Source organism: Pygocentrus nattereri, chromosome 28, assembly GCF_015220715.1.
Source record: "Pygocentrus nattereri isolate fPygNat1 chromosome 28, fPygNat1.pri, whole genome shotgun sequence".
NCBI lineage: Eukaryota > Metazoa > Chordata > Actinopteri > Characiformes > Serrasalmidae > Pygocentrus > Pygocentrus nattereri.
The window spans coordinates 18,426,049-18,444,088 of record NC_051238.1 but is presented as its reverse complement, the minus strand read 5'-3'; the positions used below and the strand labels follow the sequence as shown (position 1 = coordinate 18,444,088).

The 18,040-nt window shown below is 38.6% G+C and overlaps 1 protein-coding gene across 1 annotated transcript in view; it reads right to left on the bottom strand.

Moving 5' to 3' along the window:
• Nucleotides 1-18,040, bottom strand: part of prex1 (phosphatidylinositol-3,4,5-trisphosphate-dependent Rac exchange factor 1) — a 111,260-nt gene that overhangs the window by 8,260 nt on the left and 84,960 nt on the right. The window contains exons 25-34 of the mRNA XM_017722205.2: nt 17,387-17,648; nt 14,332-14,517; nt 9,131-9,219; nt 8,950-9,032; nt 7,819-7,909; nt 7,087-7,215; nt 6,941-6,982; nt 4,021-4,238; nt 3,201-3,303; nt 129-272 (exon numbers count right to left, since the gene is read on the bottom strand). Coding sequence (XP_017577694.2) covers nt 129-272; nt 3,201-3,303; nt 4,021-4,238; nt 6,941-6,982; nt 7,087-7,215; nt 7,819-7,909; nt 8,950-9,032; nt 9,131-9,219; nt 14,332-14,517; nt 17,387-17,648 — 1,347 coding nt within the window. The remainder of the gene's footprint in view (nt 1-128; nt 273-3,200; nt 3,304-4,020; nt 4,239-6,940; nt 6,983-7,086; nt 7,216-7,818; nt 7,910-8,949; nt 9,033-9,130; nt 9,220-14,331; nt 14,518-17,386; nt 17,649-18,040) is intronic.

Below are 18,040 nucleotides of genomic sequence, written 5' to 3'. Positions count from 1 at the left end.
CCAGACACAGAGAGAATAAGCCTAATACAGAGGAAGGATTTTCAATGAAGACCAAGCAGACGCCAGAATTCAGCTACAGACTTTAATGAAAGGTTAATGAAATGTTTTATTCTCGGGTGTGTGCTCACCTCTAGTGAAAAGCACAGAGTGGAGCTTCAGGCTGCCCCCGTTTTGCAGCCGTGTGGGCAGCTCACTGAAGTGACAGCTGTCCAGGTAGAGTGTGACCCGGATGGCCTGTCGGCTGCCCTCCACCTGATAATGCACTGGTGTGTCTGTGAGAAAGAGGAAAAAATGAATAATTATTATTATCGTTTCCATTTTAAACTAAAATCTTGTTTATCACTTAAACAGTTGATAGTGACCTGTTACCTCATTTCCCTCCCTGTCATTGTTTTTTCAGATATGTACCAAAAATACCAAAATATAAGTATGTTTGACTATAAGGAAACAATTTTGGTAGTTTGAGATCACGGTTTGTAGATTAATTAGTGTTGTATAAGAGCTGGGTTGCTATTTAAGAGAAATATAAAAGCTGGGTACTGTCTGTGTCTGCCTGTCTGCCCTGCGACGGACTAGCGACCTGTCCAGGGTGTATCCTGCCTTCCGCCCGAAGACTGCTGGGATAGGCTCCAGCACCCCCCCGCAACCCTGACAGAGAAGCGGCTTAGAAAATGGATGGATGGATGGTTGGATAAAACCTGGGTCACTAATGACTAGTTATTTTAATACATATTAGGATGCTGCTGATATGAAATTTCTTGACTGATACAGTTAACAACTTTTAAAATTTATTATTTTCATTTTAGCTTTCAATTGAAGTTTTGGTTTCTGTTAATTACCTATTATTTGTCTTATTTTTCATTAGTTTGTCATTAGAAGTTTTTTTTACTTGTATTACTAATTTTACTTGTATTTGTGGATTTACCCTCAATGGCATTATGCATTCAGCTACACCAGTTCAGACTGTACTGCTGACATATGGTGAGTCATGTTGAGCTTTCCTGGGGCTCAACCATCTAACATTATTCAGTTCTGAAGAAATGGAGATGGAGATCAGAAGTCTGAATTACAGTAATGCTGAAACCAAAAAGGCGTTACTTAACATCGCATTACGGGTATTTTCACAGATACCTGTGGGTCATCAATAAAGGGCCACATTATCTGCCTAGCAATGTATCAGTCAAGGTCTCCTATATATTGTGACACACTATGTAACGTATAAAGAAAGCACTGCTGAAGTATTATTACACATTTACAGCCCTTTTACGCTGTTACACATCGTAGCTGTCGGGACAAAAACTTGTATCTTCAAAATGGTAACTTTACAGGAAAGGGAAAAAACATACTTTACTTTTAATGTAAGTCAATGGAACCAGGCGTCTTTCCAGGTCATTTTGGGTGGTTTCAAATTGGTCCATTCATCATGAAATTTACAGATAATGTAAAGGGCAACAGTTGCTTTCAAATTATGCCAAAAACTGAAAAACAATGGGGGAAAAAATGGAGATACAAGGTTTTCTTCCGAAAGCAGCGATAAATTTACATATATACGCAGCCATTATTTTGACCAAAACAAAGCAGTTTACTTTTCATGAATTACTTGAATAACTTGATTCACCAAATCTGATCTGGAACAGTGATTGGTCAAGATGCTTACAGCACACAGTTAAAAACATTAGAAGGCTTATTTGCATATTTCAGCTTTCTGTGATATCAGTATCGCAATGGCCAAGACAGCACAAACAGTGTATCAGTGTATACATGCAGCAATATATATATATATATATATATATATATATATATATATATATATATATATATATATATATATATATATATATATATATATTCAAATGTTTGCAAAATACACCAAACATTTAAAGCCACTGACTTTTAAAAACTTCTGCCTAATTAAGTCACTGAGATGCAAACAAAGGAATTGGATTTGGTTTGGTGTCAAATGCTGCATCCTGACTAACTCACCCAAGTCAGAGTTGTTCACAGTGGTGGTAATGGGAAAGGCGTCTGAAGAGTCTAATTGTTGTTAAAGCTACATCACAGAAAGGTATAACACATTTACAAATATACTCCTTGATGGCCGAGACATTGTTTTACTATAGTTTTAGGCAAAAACCTTCTCAGAACTATTTTTAAAAACACGTTCATAACAGAGAGGTACAGTCAGGATGTTCTAAAACAGATCTTAAAAATTCAGATCTACCACTATTTTGTCATTATTAACACTGATAATATCATTTCAATGTTACATCAGTGACATGAAGGGTCACTGGTGGTTTTGTACAGTAATTAAAATGGCTGAATTTGTATTGTAGACATTGCAACCTTTGGGTCCTAGTGGCACCAGTATAAAGAAAATTCAGTCTGTATGTTTCTCTACAAAGCACCATTTCACATCAAACCACTTTAAAAGACTGTTTTTACATTGGAATGTCTGAAATATGCAGATTTAGAAATTTAGAAAAACCAGTGGAATTCCCCTTTTAGTGTTAATTATGAAAACAGGATCTAATTTGGTAGTGAGTATAATTAGGTGAATAAGCCTTGTAAATAAGCCCTAGAATACAAACCTCAAGCTGCACTTGTTTTCACACAAAAAGCGCTAAATCCAGCACTTTCACTGAAAACACAAGCTAGATTACAAAATCCCTCTTTCCTCCAACCAAAACAGAGGATTTGGGATAAAGCTGCTACGGTATCTCTGCTAACCATGCTGACATTCCTGAAAGGGACATCTGGAGGGTGAGTATGTGCTTGTATTTGTGTAATTTCGAGAGGTGCGGTTTTAAAGAGCCAGGATTTAGGGCTGTAACATTATAGCAGAGTCCTGCAACCATTATCCTCAAAGAAACACTGGGTGTAATCCTAACTATTTATAAACCAAAGGAATTTGTGTACTGTTCCTCGTCAGCTGAAACTGTGACTTCTAAAGCATATTTTTCACATTGGAATTTTATACGAATTACGTGTGCGGGAGTTACGGTGTTTCGTCACGCTCTCCTCAGAGCAGCTACACACTCCAGTGATGAGATCATCCAACCCCACAAGAAGCCTCCTGCAGCTCACATGGTACGAACAAACATCCTTTTTAATACTTCTACATGTGCCACAGTGTACAGTGGCCACCTTATATCTAAAGTAACCGTGCACAGACACTAGACAGCTGCATCAAAGAAGCTCACTTGCGACGAGGCATTCGTTTTCCAGTGGTCGAAAGAGCACAGTGACTTTATCCAGATCTACCAAAGCTGCTTTAGTATCCTCCAGCATGGTGCGCTCATCTCGCTGTAAGACGGAGAAAGAGAGCAATCAGAAGGTGGAACATTTAAAGTGAAAAATCTCATTTACAGTTTTTACAAACCTGTCCTACTGTACAGCCCCACATTCACTCTCCAGTTCAGTTTTACACTCTTTCAAGTGAGGGGAACTGCCACTCAGTAATGTCTGCCCGGTTTTTAAACGCTAGAGGGTGCTCCTGAGTGATTCCAAAATGAATGGGTTAATATGGAGCTTTTGAGTAAAATTGTTTGTAAATGCTTAGAAGAAATATTAATTTCCTGAACACAGAACAGCATAAAACATTTTAATACTGCTGTCATATTTCTGAGCACTTTTAAACTTCATTTATAGAACTTTATTACAGTTCCTGATGTATGTAAATCACATCAATGAGCACAAACCACTTTACTCAGTCAATGAGCTGGCCAGGAAGTGGTCAGTCTCCCTCTAAAACAGGCTCTTGGTATAAGCTTCCTTTACTGTTAGCTACATTAGCTTCATAGATCCAGCGCAAACTTCAGAAGAACATGTCCTGGGTGATAGAACAATTGGGGTAAGGTTGCAGAACTTCAGTTTACATAATTTAATGTTTTCACTGCTCTAGCACACCTGACGCAGCTCATAAAGAGCTTGGTCAGCAGCCACTCCACTAAATCGGGGGCTGTACACAGAAAAGCACTGCACTACACTGGGCTCTGTGTGAGCTGCTGAGCTTTATCTTACCACATGTGGTGAAAGCGTGGACTGGAAATTGAAGAGCACTCCGATGGCTGAGATTTGCTCCAGCCACTTGCGGCTGACCTCCTTGCTGTCGTCCTCATACTCGCCGTTGTTGTTGAAGCGCAGGTTAAGTGCCCACACCAGCTGCTCAGCCAGAGCACACAGCGCCCCCACCAAGGCCTGGCAGAAAATAACATCCCTCCTCAGCTGTAGCTCGGTGTCTGTAAGAAAAGCAGATAGAACAATTAAAAAAATTACCAGCAAGATGCATGTATGTATTTGTTATATTCTTTGAGAAAATAATGAAATTTTATCCTAAGCCAGTTTGTGTGTACATATATCATATATCTGTATGAAGATGTTAAGGTTTGTGAGTTTGTGTGTACAGTATGGACGCACACATACATAAACACTTTATTCCTATCTTTTTTCTTCAGTATCATCAATGCTATTATTACTAAGGCCTCCTGTCATTGCTTTGGGAATGGTTCACACTAATAAAGACAGAAAAAAAAGAAAGAGTGGAAAGTGAGAGTGATAAATATAAAAAGAGACAGAGAAAAATAGACAGACAGACAGATATAGACACAGACATTTACAGACACAGTCAGACAGACAGACAGACAACCCAGACATAGATAGATAGATAGATAGATAGACAGACAGACAGACAGACAGACAGAGACAGACAGATGACTATAAATTTCCTCACAACAGCTGGCTATGACAGGCTGAGCAAAAGATAGCAACAAGATAGATTAGTATAGCTGATACTGATTGACAGAGAGAGTAATAGTTCTATATTGAGTCGTGTGGCACTAGCTAATATAAACTGTTCTGCAGTTTAGACAGTGATACCATTTGTTTACAGATGATGCAGAATCATAGTTATTCTGTCCTACAAGTGTGCAATATCACTTTTTTTCTCTATGAAATTCATTCTACTGAACACTTCTCATTTATTACTGTGATTGAACAGTATATTAATACACAATCCTCAGTGGTTATGCTGGCTTTATGAGTCTGACTGTTTGCCAAACACACTAGAAATGAATAACACACTATTCAGTGTATATTGGGGCGGGGTAAGAGCAGATCCTGCACAGATTCTGTGTGTGTGTGTGTGTGTGTGTGTGTAGAGCAGAAAGAAGCTCCAGATCGGATTCCCTCACACTCTCACAACAGCTTCCATATGCCTCACACCGCAGACCTCAGGAGACCCCCCCCCCACACACACACACACTCACTCACACACGGCTCTTTCAATCTCTTTGGATCTCCTCTTACTTTCAACCTCCTGAACTCTCACTCACAAACACCCCTCTACTCCAAACGAGTCCCTCCACCACCACACAAACAAACATACAAATGGCTGTGGAATTCCAATAAAAATCTCAGCTATCTCTGAGTGTCAGCACTGAGCATTGCTCAGCAATCATGAAGTAAAGGCTCACACAGGACGCAGATACAAAACACCAGCCCAAGAGTTATGTAACACATTACATACACAAAACTCTGTAATGTACGATAACTAACAACAGTACTCAACTACCATGTCAAAATGCAAAAGTTGCTCTTCTAACGTTTTCAGTATGTGACTAAATATTATCCTATGTTAAAGGTAAAATTCAGCAAAAAAGGGTAACTGAGTTGTCATAACAGATTATATTAATTAATATAACAGTGTCATGCTACCATTACCGATAATTATCATGACATGTTATAACGTTTGCCTTCATGACGGCTAACTTGAGTACACAGCAAAAATGAGTGACTTGGCTGTTATGACATTTGTTACTAATATTACTCATTTTTGATGTGTACTCCAGTTTCCTGTCATGAGATTAAACATTATGGCATGTGATGAAAACTGCTGGTAATGATAGCATGACATTATTACATTACTGAACAAAATATAGCATGACAACCAATAACAGTATATGACAGTGCAGTGACATGTTCATGCTCTTTTTCATGTTGATATTATGGTGATAGGATTGTGATGCAGCAAGATTAAAAGTTCAAGAGTATATAAAAAAAAGTTCATGAACAACTTACCCTCTACCCCAAATGTCACCTAGCAGCCAAAAATCTTTGGTGCCTTTGCTTCTTTACTTTTGCACTCTAGTTGTTGCTAGTAACAGCAGCTTATGTACACCACTTAACTTTGTGCAAACTGCACGCCTAAATCCTAATATACCTGCCATAATTTAATTGTTGAGATGTAGTCAGATGTCCAGTGCAAACATAGCCATTTAATTTACTATTTAAAACAAACAATGAACCAAATGCCAGAGTTTTCATATGTAATGTTGATAATGGTGAAGTAGTGGTAAAACCAAAATATGTTTTCTTTGGGGTTTATTTGCCTCATAACACACTGCATGTAGCTCTCTGCCATGAATAGATAAAAATTAGCTTTAGGTCAAAACCTTCTCAAAACATGACATTGTCTTGGGTACCATGCAGTGTTTTCATAACCATTTTTTTCAGGCAGTTTCAAGAGCCATTAAATGCTTCAAATCTTCACCACCACTGTGAACAATTCTGACTCTGCAAAGCAGAATTTCCCTGTAAATTGCTTTAACTGACTTTTATATTGATGGGGGGAGAAGGAGGGGCTACCCTATCTACCCAGAGAGAGTGAGGCCAATTCTGCTCTCTTGGACTCCTGGCTACGGATGGCTGTAGCATCACCAGGGATCGAACTCGCAATCTCCTGATGATAGGGCCAACGCTTAGATGGTTGCGCCATACTTCTAATCTGTGATGGTGAGATTCCATTATGCCATGCCTCAAAACTAAAGAAGCAAACTTTGGACACATCTTGGCTGAATGACTAGATCTGGGGTAAGGTGAATGATTTTTCACTCAAGTATTCTTTAAATGGAAATCAATGAATAACCACAATTTATCCACTTACCAGTGCATTTCAGCAAGGCCAACAAGAGCTGATTCCTCCCATCTGAAACATATTTAGACATATTAAAACCATAAACAAATACAACTCAACTACAGTAATAATACACTGTACACTGAACTCAATGAGATTTCTAGTTCCAAATGTACCTTCTACAAAACGATGCAGACTGTCCACCAGGTTTTTGATAGAGCTGGGCAGGTTCCAAGGGTCCTCCTGGATGTTCTTGTGTAGGACGTATCTGCAGCGCGCTGTCCAGTCATCTGTGTGACGGAATTCTGCTCACAGACAGATGTGAGAGACAGTAGACAGAGAGTATAGTTGTTGAACCAGGCACTGTATGATAACCACATGTGATATTAAGCTTCCTCAAAGACAGGTTTGGAAATGGTTAAACAAATAAACATTGACATACATAAAATCACTACTTTTGCATTATTATCTGTATGTATTTTAATGTTTGTGTATTTTTTCTAAGAAAATACATGCTTGCAAATTGCATTTTAAATATAATATTCTCAGGTGTCTAAAACCTTTGCACATGTATATATGCATGTTGTTGGAAGCACTTGCTTGCAGTCAGTGACAGGAACATGTGTACAAACATATGCTCATTTGAGTCAATACAAAAGCATTCAATGTTCTCATAGGCTTCCATTGTCGAACTGGGTTTAATTATCACAAAATTACAAACACGCACGTGTGTATGTGGGCACACAGACAGACAGACAGACAGACAGATGTTTACAAAACAAGAAGGAGAAAGGGAGAGTTGTCTTGCTAGACTTCTGAGGTAATGACTGATCACGCAAATGCACAACCTAAACACGTTTCCCAATATAGCATGCACACACCCACAGCTGGCCTGTGCTAGGAGGTACCTGGCTGATTGTGGTCAGGGTGGAAATGCTTGGTTTCCTCGCAGGCTTTGCTCATGACCGGTCCTTTCAGAAGGCTGTTGATGGAGTCCACCTAAACATGAAAAGACACAGTCAAATGCCACTGAATCCTCTCTTCACTGAGCACTGCTTTACAGCTCCACTTCCTGAGATAAAACAGCTTCATACTAACAACTGGAACACTGGAGCCAAAGCTTTTAATGAAGAGTTTGGTGAAAAATCTGATTCATAGAGCCACCCCCCCTTACTCCATATAGATTCAGTATGTCTGGTGTCTGCAATTTGCTTCTTTAATTTTGCCCTGTAGCTACAAGGCTCACATAGCTTATAGCCACTAAGTTAGCACTGTGCAAACTGCATGCCTAAATCATCTTAAACTGTATTGAGTTGTGACATAACATCACACAGACTTGCTTATATGGTACTTTTGCCCATTTTTTACAGATAACAGTGTGTCACAGTGACAGAAACCACATAAGCAAGTAAGCCCATGCCAGTCACAGAATACTCTTATTTGGAAAACAGAGAAGGAAACAGCCTTAGTAAACAGACAGCAACCAGAGAAGAAACAGCAGATGTGCTTATAGAGGCACTACTACTGCTACTATAATGATAAAAATAATAATAACAACAGTAACATTTGTTCTTCCTGTAAACCAGTCATAAAAGCAAATACAATGACACACTATTGTGACAACATTTGGAGTGAGGGGGAAAAAAAGCACCATTCTATTTCACAGAGAGGCTCACTGCACCCCTCCCTGAAACAAGTTTGAGGAGTTAGGAAACCAAGGGGCAAGGAAATTAGATTTTTCACCAGACTATTCCTTTAAGGGTGGAAATCTGGAAACTTTGACCAGCAGTGGTGTGGAGATCTGAAAGGGTGGGTGAAGGGTAATCTGAGAGTGCATGTGGTAATGTGAGAGGAGAGGGGAGAGGAAAGATAATATTGTGGAGGGAGAAACAAAAGAGCACACCATGGACAGATCAAGAGCTGGAAGAAAAACAAATACAAAAACCAAACTGCCAAAACAAAACATTTGGAAGAATTATACTTGAGTACCTAAATCTAGGTTGTGTATACAAATAAAATGGACAAACTTCTGGGAATACCTGATTAAACAGATGTTCCAGACAGCCGTGGAGCTTGTCTTGTTTGTCCAGGGGAATCTGCATGTCACATGGCAGCTCATCTCCTAAAAATCAACACATGCACTCATTATGAATCATGTGGTAAATGAATCACTGTTTCTACTGTCAAAAGGATTCACGTCCATTAAGCCTGATGTCTTACCGGAACCCATCTCATCACTCCCCAGGTATGAGCTGTTACTCCGGACACTCGTGTAGGACAGCACAGAGTCCCTGTTACTGTTACACTCACTGAAACGACAAACACGAAGAATCAACTGTTTACAATGATCATGCAAATCTCACACACCTATTGAATGAATATGAATTCAGAAACTGTAGGGCATTTATCTGGAAACACATTTCAATTCACTCACATGATTATAGAACAAATATTAGTTTAGCAGTATTTACAAAATAATTTATAATGAATAATAAGGGTTAATAAGGACATCATAAGGAATAGAAACTGAACAGCAATCCTGCAATTCAAAGGTTAAAACATCAATGAAAACAAACTATGTTGATGTGTGTTCATTTTACTTGATTCTTAACTGTTCATCTACAGCTGCAGATTAATTCAGGAAGTATGAGCTCTCCCAACCAGGGCATCACAGACTGTGCATGAACCACTGAACCATTAGGCCTGGTTATTACTGATAGGTCTGTCAAACTTTCATTACAGGCTGCTTTGTAGCACATTTGCTTATGAACTAATACTTTCAATAGCAAAAAGACAAATTTAGAAGCACTTTTCTAGTGCCAGTCATAATTTTGCACATGGTCAGTTGTCAGTGAGCTCTAAGTGCATTTAAAATGATTTTTTATACAAAAATAACCTAATTTACTAGATGTTTAGTACATATATACATGTTCAAGAATTGACATGAAATATGAACACAGGCCAATACACATCAGGTTTGTTTTGAGGAACTCTTTGACAGAGGAATGAATTGTGATTGGCTGAGAGGCTTGTCAACAAGCACTCAAGTGCTCGGTTAAACATTAAAAAGTGCCAGTATTTGAACAATAGAAATAACTATTCAGGTATTCGATCCATTTAAAAACAGAAAGATGAAAAAAATAAAGAAAACATTTCCACGAAATGCCGCTTTTACATTTTAACAGGGCTGTAAAATGTTGCAGTTTAGTACATTACTGTAGTACAGTAACTAGTCTTACAGATGTTAGGTGGGTCCAGTAATTTTAGGAATAAACGTGTTTATTCATTAATTTATGCATTCAGCCCATCTCCCTGTGAGGACGTTGTGTAAAAAGACATCCTTATCAATTTCCAGTACTGTACCAAGCTATACTTTTGGCTCACATATGAATCCACATCTGTTTCATTCAACACAAAAACTTTATTTTTTTAAACATTTGCTTGCCAAAAATGCTTGTTTAACTGTTTCTTTTACCATCTTATCACAAAGGTATCATCTAAGAGAGTAAACCTCCGGCTCCAGCCCTACATCAGCTTCAGCTGAGGTACCTTCTTTCGGACGTTTTTAATGTTTTGCCTTCCCTGAGGTTAACTGGACCGCACTTCTCTAACGTCAATCAGAATTTTGCATATGGTCAGTTGTCAATAAGCTCCCAGTCTGAACGCACAAAGCTGAAACCTATGACACGGCAACTGACTGCATACAAGTAGACTGAAGAGGACAGGAGGGTAAAACTCTGAAATCCAACAGCTGTGGAATCTTTCTGACCAAATGTCATATGAGGTTAAGGGAACTTCTCTCCATATAGCTGCACATTATAGAATCCTGGAGTAAACAGAGGCCATAATTACTCCACACCACATGCCAAGAATGGAAGCAGCTGACCAGGTTATAATATTGACCTTACTAGAAGAGAGAAACAGCATGTATTTATGTAAGACTGTATGTGTGTGTGGGCCTGAATGTACATGCGCATAGATACAGAAACAAACATGAGTGTGTTATGTGTGTGTCCATAATTATGTACAGTACTGTGCAAAAGTCTTAGGCATTTGAGAAAACTATATGTAAAGTCCTTTATCTGCACGATAGAAGTTTATTTATTTGAAGAACAAACATATTGAGTCAGGAACCAAACTGTGTTCTTCAAAAGGTCTTCTAGCCAAGATTAATAACTTTAGTAAAATAATAAATAAATAATTAGGGATGTATTTATTATTTATTAGGGATGTGTTTATTGAATTGTATTGCTGTGTATCATATTGTATCATTTTATCAGGACTAGCATGTTTTCTTATGGACAGCATATTAGCGTGAGGCTAACATATCAATGTAACTAGAATGTTAGATCAAGACATGATAAAGCACGACTTTTGCTTAGATGTAGTTATATATGATGCTGTATGCTCTAATACAACAGCGGCTCCCAAGTTGGTCCTCAGGGTCCCTCAGACACTACACATTTTTCCTTTATCCTTAGGAGCTGCAAGTTGGGTTGGAGCAAAAAAGTGGACCGCCTGAAAGGTCTTGAAGTCCAGGCTGGGAACTACTGTATTAGAGCATTCAACATCAGACCTGCCAACATTTATGAATGTTACAGAACAGGAACACATTTTAACATCAAAAGAATGCTGATACGATTTGTCACTCTAAACTACGCAAGAAGCTGGTGATGCCTGTGAGTTCAATTGTGCATGTGCAGTACTCTAACAGCAAGAGACAACAGCAACTAGCATTGCAAAAAAACAACTTTTTTATCCCTCTCGTTCACTTTCCTCACTCCATCTAACTTGTTCCACAAGGGGGGGACAGTGCTTTTAACTCCTTTGCAAAGGTAAATGGGCTGGGGTGGATGTGGAAAGTTGAAACTGCCAAACTTGGGAAAATATTTTATGTTAATAATGTTAGCACAATGTTATGTAATTTACAAGCTAACTTGCTTGTTTATCAGCCATTTAAATTTGCAAAGTAACATTGAGCGATATTGTCTGTATGTCACAGATTGTTAAACGTGACTTTTTGTGGCAGAATTATTATTGCAGACAAACCATAACCATAATGAGCAGCTCATGGCAGGATGAAAAAAAAAAAGGAAAAAAGCATGCGTCACAGAAAAAAACTAAAGTTGTCAGGTGGTAGGTAGTAGTGTGTGTGTGTGTGTGTGTGTGTGTGTGTGTGTGAATGTGTGTGTATGCCTGCCTAACAGCTAAAATGAACATGATGCTAGATGAGTAGGACACTCTCTCTTTATGTATGTATGTATTTTATTTATTTATTTTTAAGCATTACACTATTGCACTACACATAATGGTAGGTCTGCAACATAAAACTATAATTTCTAAAGAGAAACTGCACAAAAAAAAAAAAAAAAAAAAAAAATCACTGCTACTAGTAAACTAAAACTGGAAACATTAACATATTTGTGTAAGGCACATTTTCAGACACTTCTTATTTTAGCTGTATAGAAAAACATCAAATATATTATGTATGAATTTTGTGAAGTGTTACACCGCTAGCATTTGCGTTCATCTGTGTTTATTCCAATGTTAGATACTGTTTTGAGTGGCACAGTTACAGCCAAGATAAACGTAAGGAATGGACTTTTGCACAGTAAGTTTGAGTGAACTATCCTGTGTTTTTTTATTATTATTATTTGCTCAATGTTGTTTTCTTTTTTGAACATTATGATTTATAATATACATTCCTTTTCCTTTCAAAAGAGAGAAACAAACTAATAAAGAGAGTAAGAAAGAGAGAAACACACATAGTGAGAGTGCTGTAGGTGGGGGATTTCAAATACTGCATCTTAGCAATCTATTTTATCAGCACAAACGACTAAATAACAGTTTTTCCACACATTCCCCCAATAGCTGACGTCAGTTCTGGGTAGTGTAAGTGGAGCACTACTGTATGAGCTCACCCACTCTGAAAGTACTGGCTTTTTATGGGTGATAGCTGTATAATGGAAGTGAGTGCACACTCAGCCAGTCATTTAGTCCTGCAGCCAGTCTACTGTTAGTGGTCAGTTTAAGCAATGGCCTGCGTAAACTAGCAGCTTTGGTCAATCCCAAAGAAGAAACAGACCACATGCAGGGAATAACAATGACATAACAGTTAGGCATGTGTGAGTTTAGGTCCACCATGGCACACATGCCTTCTCTAACCATTTCTCACAGCTCACTGAAACAAAAATCAACAAAATTCAACAAAAACAGTGCTTGTAAAAGTGACTGTAAATTTATGTAATAAGACCAGCAGAAAAAGAAATATTTCATTATTTGAAGCAAAGGTATCGTTTTGTGTACATGGAGGTTTTGTTTTATGGAGGTAAAAAAAATATTTTGGAAAAAGACAGCAGAGCAGATGTGGACCAGCTGATAGAAAATGTGAACTGAACATAAAAGTAATTTATTATGTAATTTACAAGATAACAAGATTACAATATAATTAGTAGTTACACACAAATAATCATGTAATGTCTGTAATTGCCCTCAAATTATTGCAAATAACTGGAATGAAATATCACAGATGTTCAGTTGAGCTCCACTCAGTGACAATAACACAGTCTTAACATGAGTTCAATTCAAATAAGACTACTATTACTGAAGGAGTTCTGGTTTTGATACTGTCAAGTACTGTCAAACCACACACACACACACACACACACACACACACACACACACACACACACACACACACACACACACACACACACACACACACACTTCATTTCATTCATGATGCAAAGCAACTACTACAGCAGATAAACATAAAATGCAGTGAACACACAATATTACTTCTCCATAGTGACATGCAGAATATGTGCCAAAATGAAAATTGCACTGTTTTCACACAGTTTGACATCTTTACTGAAAAACAATACATGAGGCTCTGCATTAAAAAAAAAAATGAATGCAGAATTTGGGGCAAAATTAAATAAAATCCACCCTGAAATGTAATGAAGGCACATTTATATTGCTTACACATTTACAGATTACAGTGTTTACTCATGCTGAGATTTAGAAAAATCTGGAAAAAATGAATTCCCTTTTACGGGTTAACTGTGCAGGAGAACAGTGGAACATCAGAAGTCATGAGTGTGTCTACTTTAAACACATCTGTTCCAAAGAAGAAGCAGCCATGAAGCCTGAACTAGAGCGGAACAAGAACCTGTCTGTACTTTTCAGCTTACAATCATCTTTCACTTATTCATCTCAAAATATACCCGACTTCAATTCTACACAACAAACTGAAATGTACCACCAATATTTGAGAACCAAAAATAAGCCCTCAATGTGGAGAAAATAGCTTTTACACCTCTCTGCCAAGTTTCTCTTCTCCAAAGAACCAAACGTACACTGTGAGAACAGCACCAACATTCAGTTGTGTAATGAATTTAGTGTTGTGTTGCATGTCTTACCTGTAAGAGTCTCTGTAGCTCATGGTATCATGCCCCGAGTCCTCCTGATCATCTTCGTTCACTTTGAAGCACACTCTCTTGCTTTGACTTGACTCCTCGGGCCCAGGGGACGCAGAGGGAACACTGTCAAATGAGGGAGGCTCAGAGCCCTGAGGCTGGATGGGCCCAGTGATAGATGATAAAAGCCTATAATGGCACAAAACACACACACACACACACACATCAAACCAAGTTTGGCAAAGACACTAAAGATGTTTGGTGTCTAAAGTTTCCTTCTTTAGTTTTGCACTGAAACTATAAGGCTACAGTAGCTAACAGGTCATGGAATTGTTATGCTTAAAAATGTACACAAGCACAGTTACTTATGTGTGAGCTACAAACCATTTTCTTAGCCACAACAAAGCTGATTTATATTACTGTTCAAAAATTTGAGATTTTACATTAACATTCATTAATGTTTTCATTCATTAATATAAATCTAGGATGTGGTTAATTGAATAAAACAATTCTTATATGCTAATATGTAGGACACTAGACTGTAAATAAAATAAAGAAATGTCAGCTGTGTCCAGAAAGATGAACAGAGCCATTGAGGACAATTCATCATATTTCAAAAGACAAAGAAAACAAAGAATGAAAAGAATGTCAAAGAATGTAAAATTACCCTTTCGGTTTTTGGCAGAAAGAAAAAAAAACGATTAATGAGACCACAATAGTGTTGAAATCAAACATTTAAAGCATTTGGATGATATGACAGCCACTGAAAACACTGTTCCCTTTGCTTTTGAGCGGCAGTAAGTGCAGAAACAGTTTAAACAGCTTAAACAGTATAGCAGATAAACAGTGAAGGAAAAAAGACAACTTTGTGACACTATTTTGCCATTTCTTTGAAGGACTTTACAGAAGGAATTCATAATCTCTGTTAATCTCGAGTATAAAGAAGAGGTAAAACTTTCAAGCACTACTCAACTGTAGGTCTGATATCACTTGAAAACATGACACTCCACTTAACACATGCAGAATACAGAGAAAAAAAAAAAAAAAATCGCAGCATAAAAAAAGTGTCTGCTAGCACACCCACGCTGTCTGTAGGCTCAGATTTCGAAACGTCCAAGAATTCATTAACAACTGTGCCAAAGTCATTGCCTGGGATGACCAACCAGTTTTATTTATTGTCAGCCCAGTTTTGTGTTATTAAAATCAGATTGTATCAATAATAAAAATCCATTTTCTTTACAACTTCACAGTTTTTGTTTAGTCTGTTGAAAAGCAGACTAAGCATAAAAAAGGCTCAGGTTTTCAGCCAGGTGTGTCTAAGTTTTGGTTATGAGTGGGAATTTTCATTTTGGTATATCATTAGTTATTATTACACCAAACTTTTAGATTTTTAGAACTTTTAAAAACTAGGCAAACGTGAATAAACGCACCTCCAAAATCTCAATTACACATTGCTGTTAGGTGAATCTATCAAGCTGTGCGTTAAGCTTTCATCTGACTGGCTATCTGTCATTGTTGGGGGTGGGACAAGGCACAATCTGGACCAGAACTAGTGCAAAATGGAGGCAGTTTGAGGATCAGGGATTTTTATACAACCCATCTTGAAAATATTACATTCTAGTTTGGAATCCACCCCGCGCCGCACATGTTCATGTTACATGCAAGTATACCGGCACACACCTATGCAAACGCTGGCACATGACAACAGATATGCGGACACAGTAGTATAACTCGGCCTTTACACATCATTTCCTTCAACACAGGTCAAACTAAAGAGAAAGAGAATGACAGGAGGGAGTGGCAAGGAAAACAGTCTCCCCTCCTCTGTGCTGTGTTATGGCTAGAGCCTCAGCTGGGCCTTCCCTGCCCATAAATATTTTTAGACTTTCAGAAAAGGCTTCCTGAAGTGAGAAAGAGAAGCAGAACAGAGAGGTGGATGGTGGGGCTCTCTATTCTCTGGTGTGGTGGAGACACACCCCGTCATTAAACGGACACAAACACTTCTTGAAGCTTGTTCAGTGCAGCTGCGCAGCGATAGAAAAGAAAGGCACCTACGAGCTGCTTTACCACAGTGTAGGTTTGTCTAAATTGAGACATACATGCATGAGCTCTTATTATCCCTCAGACTTGTATTGTGACTGCGTGGCCTTCACTTCAGACTAGTCAGTCTGGGCAACATTAAGCCAAACCCACAACTAAAGCAAATATTTAAATTCAGAGTGCTTCTCTACCAAGTCTGAGGCCCTTAAGAACATATGGTGCAGGAAGCCGATTTGAGGGCAAATCCCCTTAAATAAAAAAGAAAAGAAAAAAGTCACATTTCCAGAATTTCTTCCTTACTCCAAATGAGTGGTCTCTAAACTTGGTCCTGGAGAGCTACTTTTCTGCAGATAATCCTTTCAACCACAATTTGTCACACCTGCTTCGGCTAATCAACCTCTTCCCAAGTCCCTGATTGGCTAGAACGTACACATTACAGTTAAGCAAGGGGCAGGGCAGCTTACTGGAGACAGATTACAACTAAACAGCTCTCTTGGACCACGGTTTGAGAGCACTGCCCCAGATGTATTCAGTCAGACAAGATGTGCTCAGTGTCTAAAGTCTGTTTTAGTTTCACACTGGAGCTACAAGACTAATTTAACTAATAATTACTGGAAGCTTATAATATGCCAATTAGCACTGTGCATGATGATGTGGATTATGTGTCTACATGTAACCTTATCAGAGAAATATATTCACTGTTTCTGGACCTAGCTAACATCAGCTACAGTAGTCAGCGTGGTTAGCGAAAAGGTCGCACTAGAGCCATCCCTGCCTTCTCAGTCACTTCCTAAATAACATGTCAATGGCAACACAGTCATGTTAAAGCACTTGTGTAGGACAATCAACTCAGTCACATTTTACAATCCAGTAAAAACATCATGGCTTCAGTGCAGAACTAAAGAAGCGAAGTTCAGACGCTGAACAGTTCTTGGCTGGTATGAGAGGAAAAATGTGCCAATTAGATTGTTGCTCACCAAGAAACTCTATGAATGTACATAACAACTTTCATACTTACACATCGATCTGAGCCACGTAGAGCTTCATCTCTCTGACGGCAACATCTAGCCGGTTGTAGAGGCAGATGTAGTTGTCCTGGCTCTCCGTGTCCTCCTGCTTGAGGAGAAAGCTCAAGCCTCCCTCTCCCTGTGTGTGCCTCCTGCTCACATCCACGTTCCCTTCCCCTCCCTCCAGCTCCTCATCCAGCCCGTGGCAGCCCCACGATGGGGCAGCCATGCTGGTCACACAGTGCACCGTGTGGGACATGGGGTTCAGATTGGCTGTGGAGGGAAGAGAAGGAAGTTACAGGCACGGTCAATCAACACCAATCAGGCTCAGACAAATGATGCTGTGATTTTTTTTTCCCCCCCATCAGTGGATAACATAAGACAAGACAAGAAAAACAGGAAAAGGGGAGAAGATGAAACAGAGCTTTTGGAGGAGGAATGCAGAAAGGAAGTGAAATAGTGCCAAAGGTAGAGAATGGGTTCCATTATAGCAAGAAACACAGGGTGAAAAACTGAAGTAGATGGAGATAAAATTGAGTCACTGATATGATTAACCATTTCTCGTCATCCTTCAATAAGTTCCAGTCTTTCAAGTGATTAGGCATTCTATGAATTCTCTCTCAACAACATTTGTTTTAAAGAATCGCTTCCACCTTACTCATCTG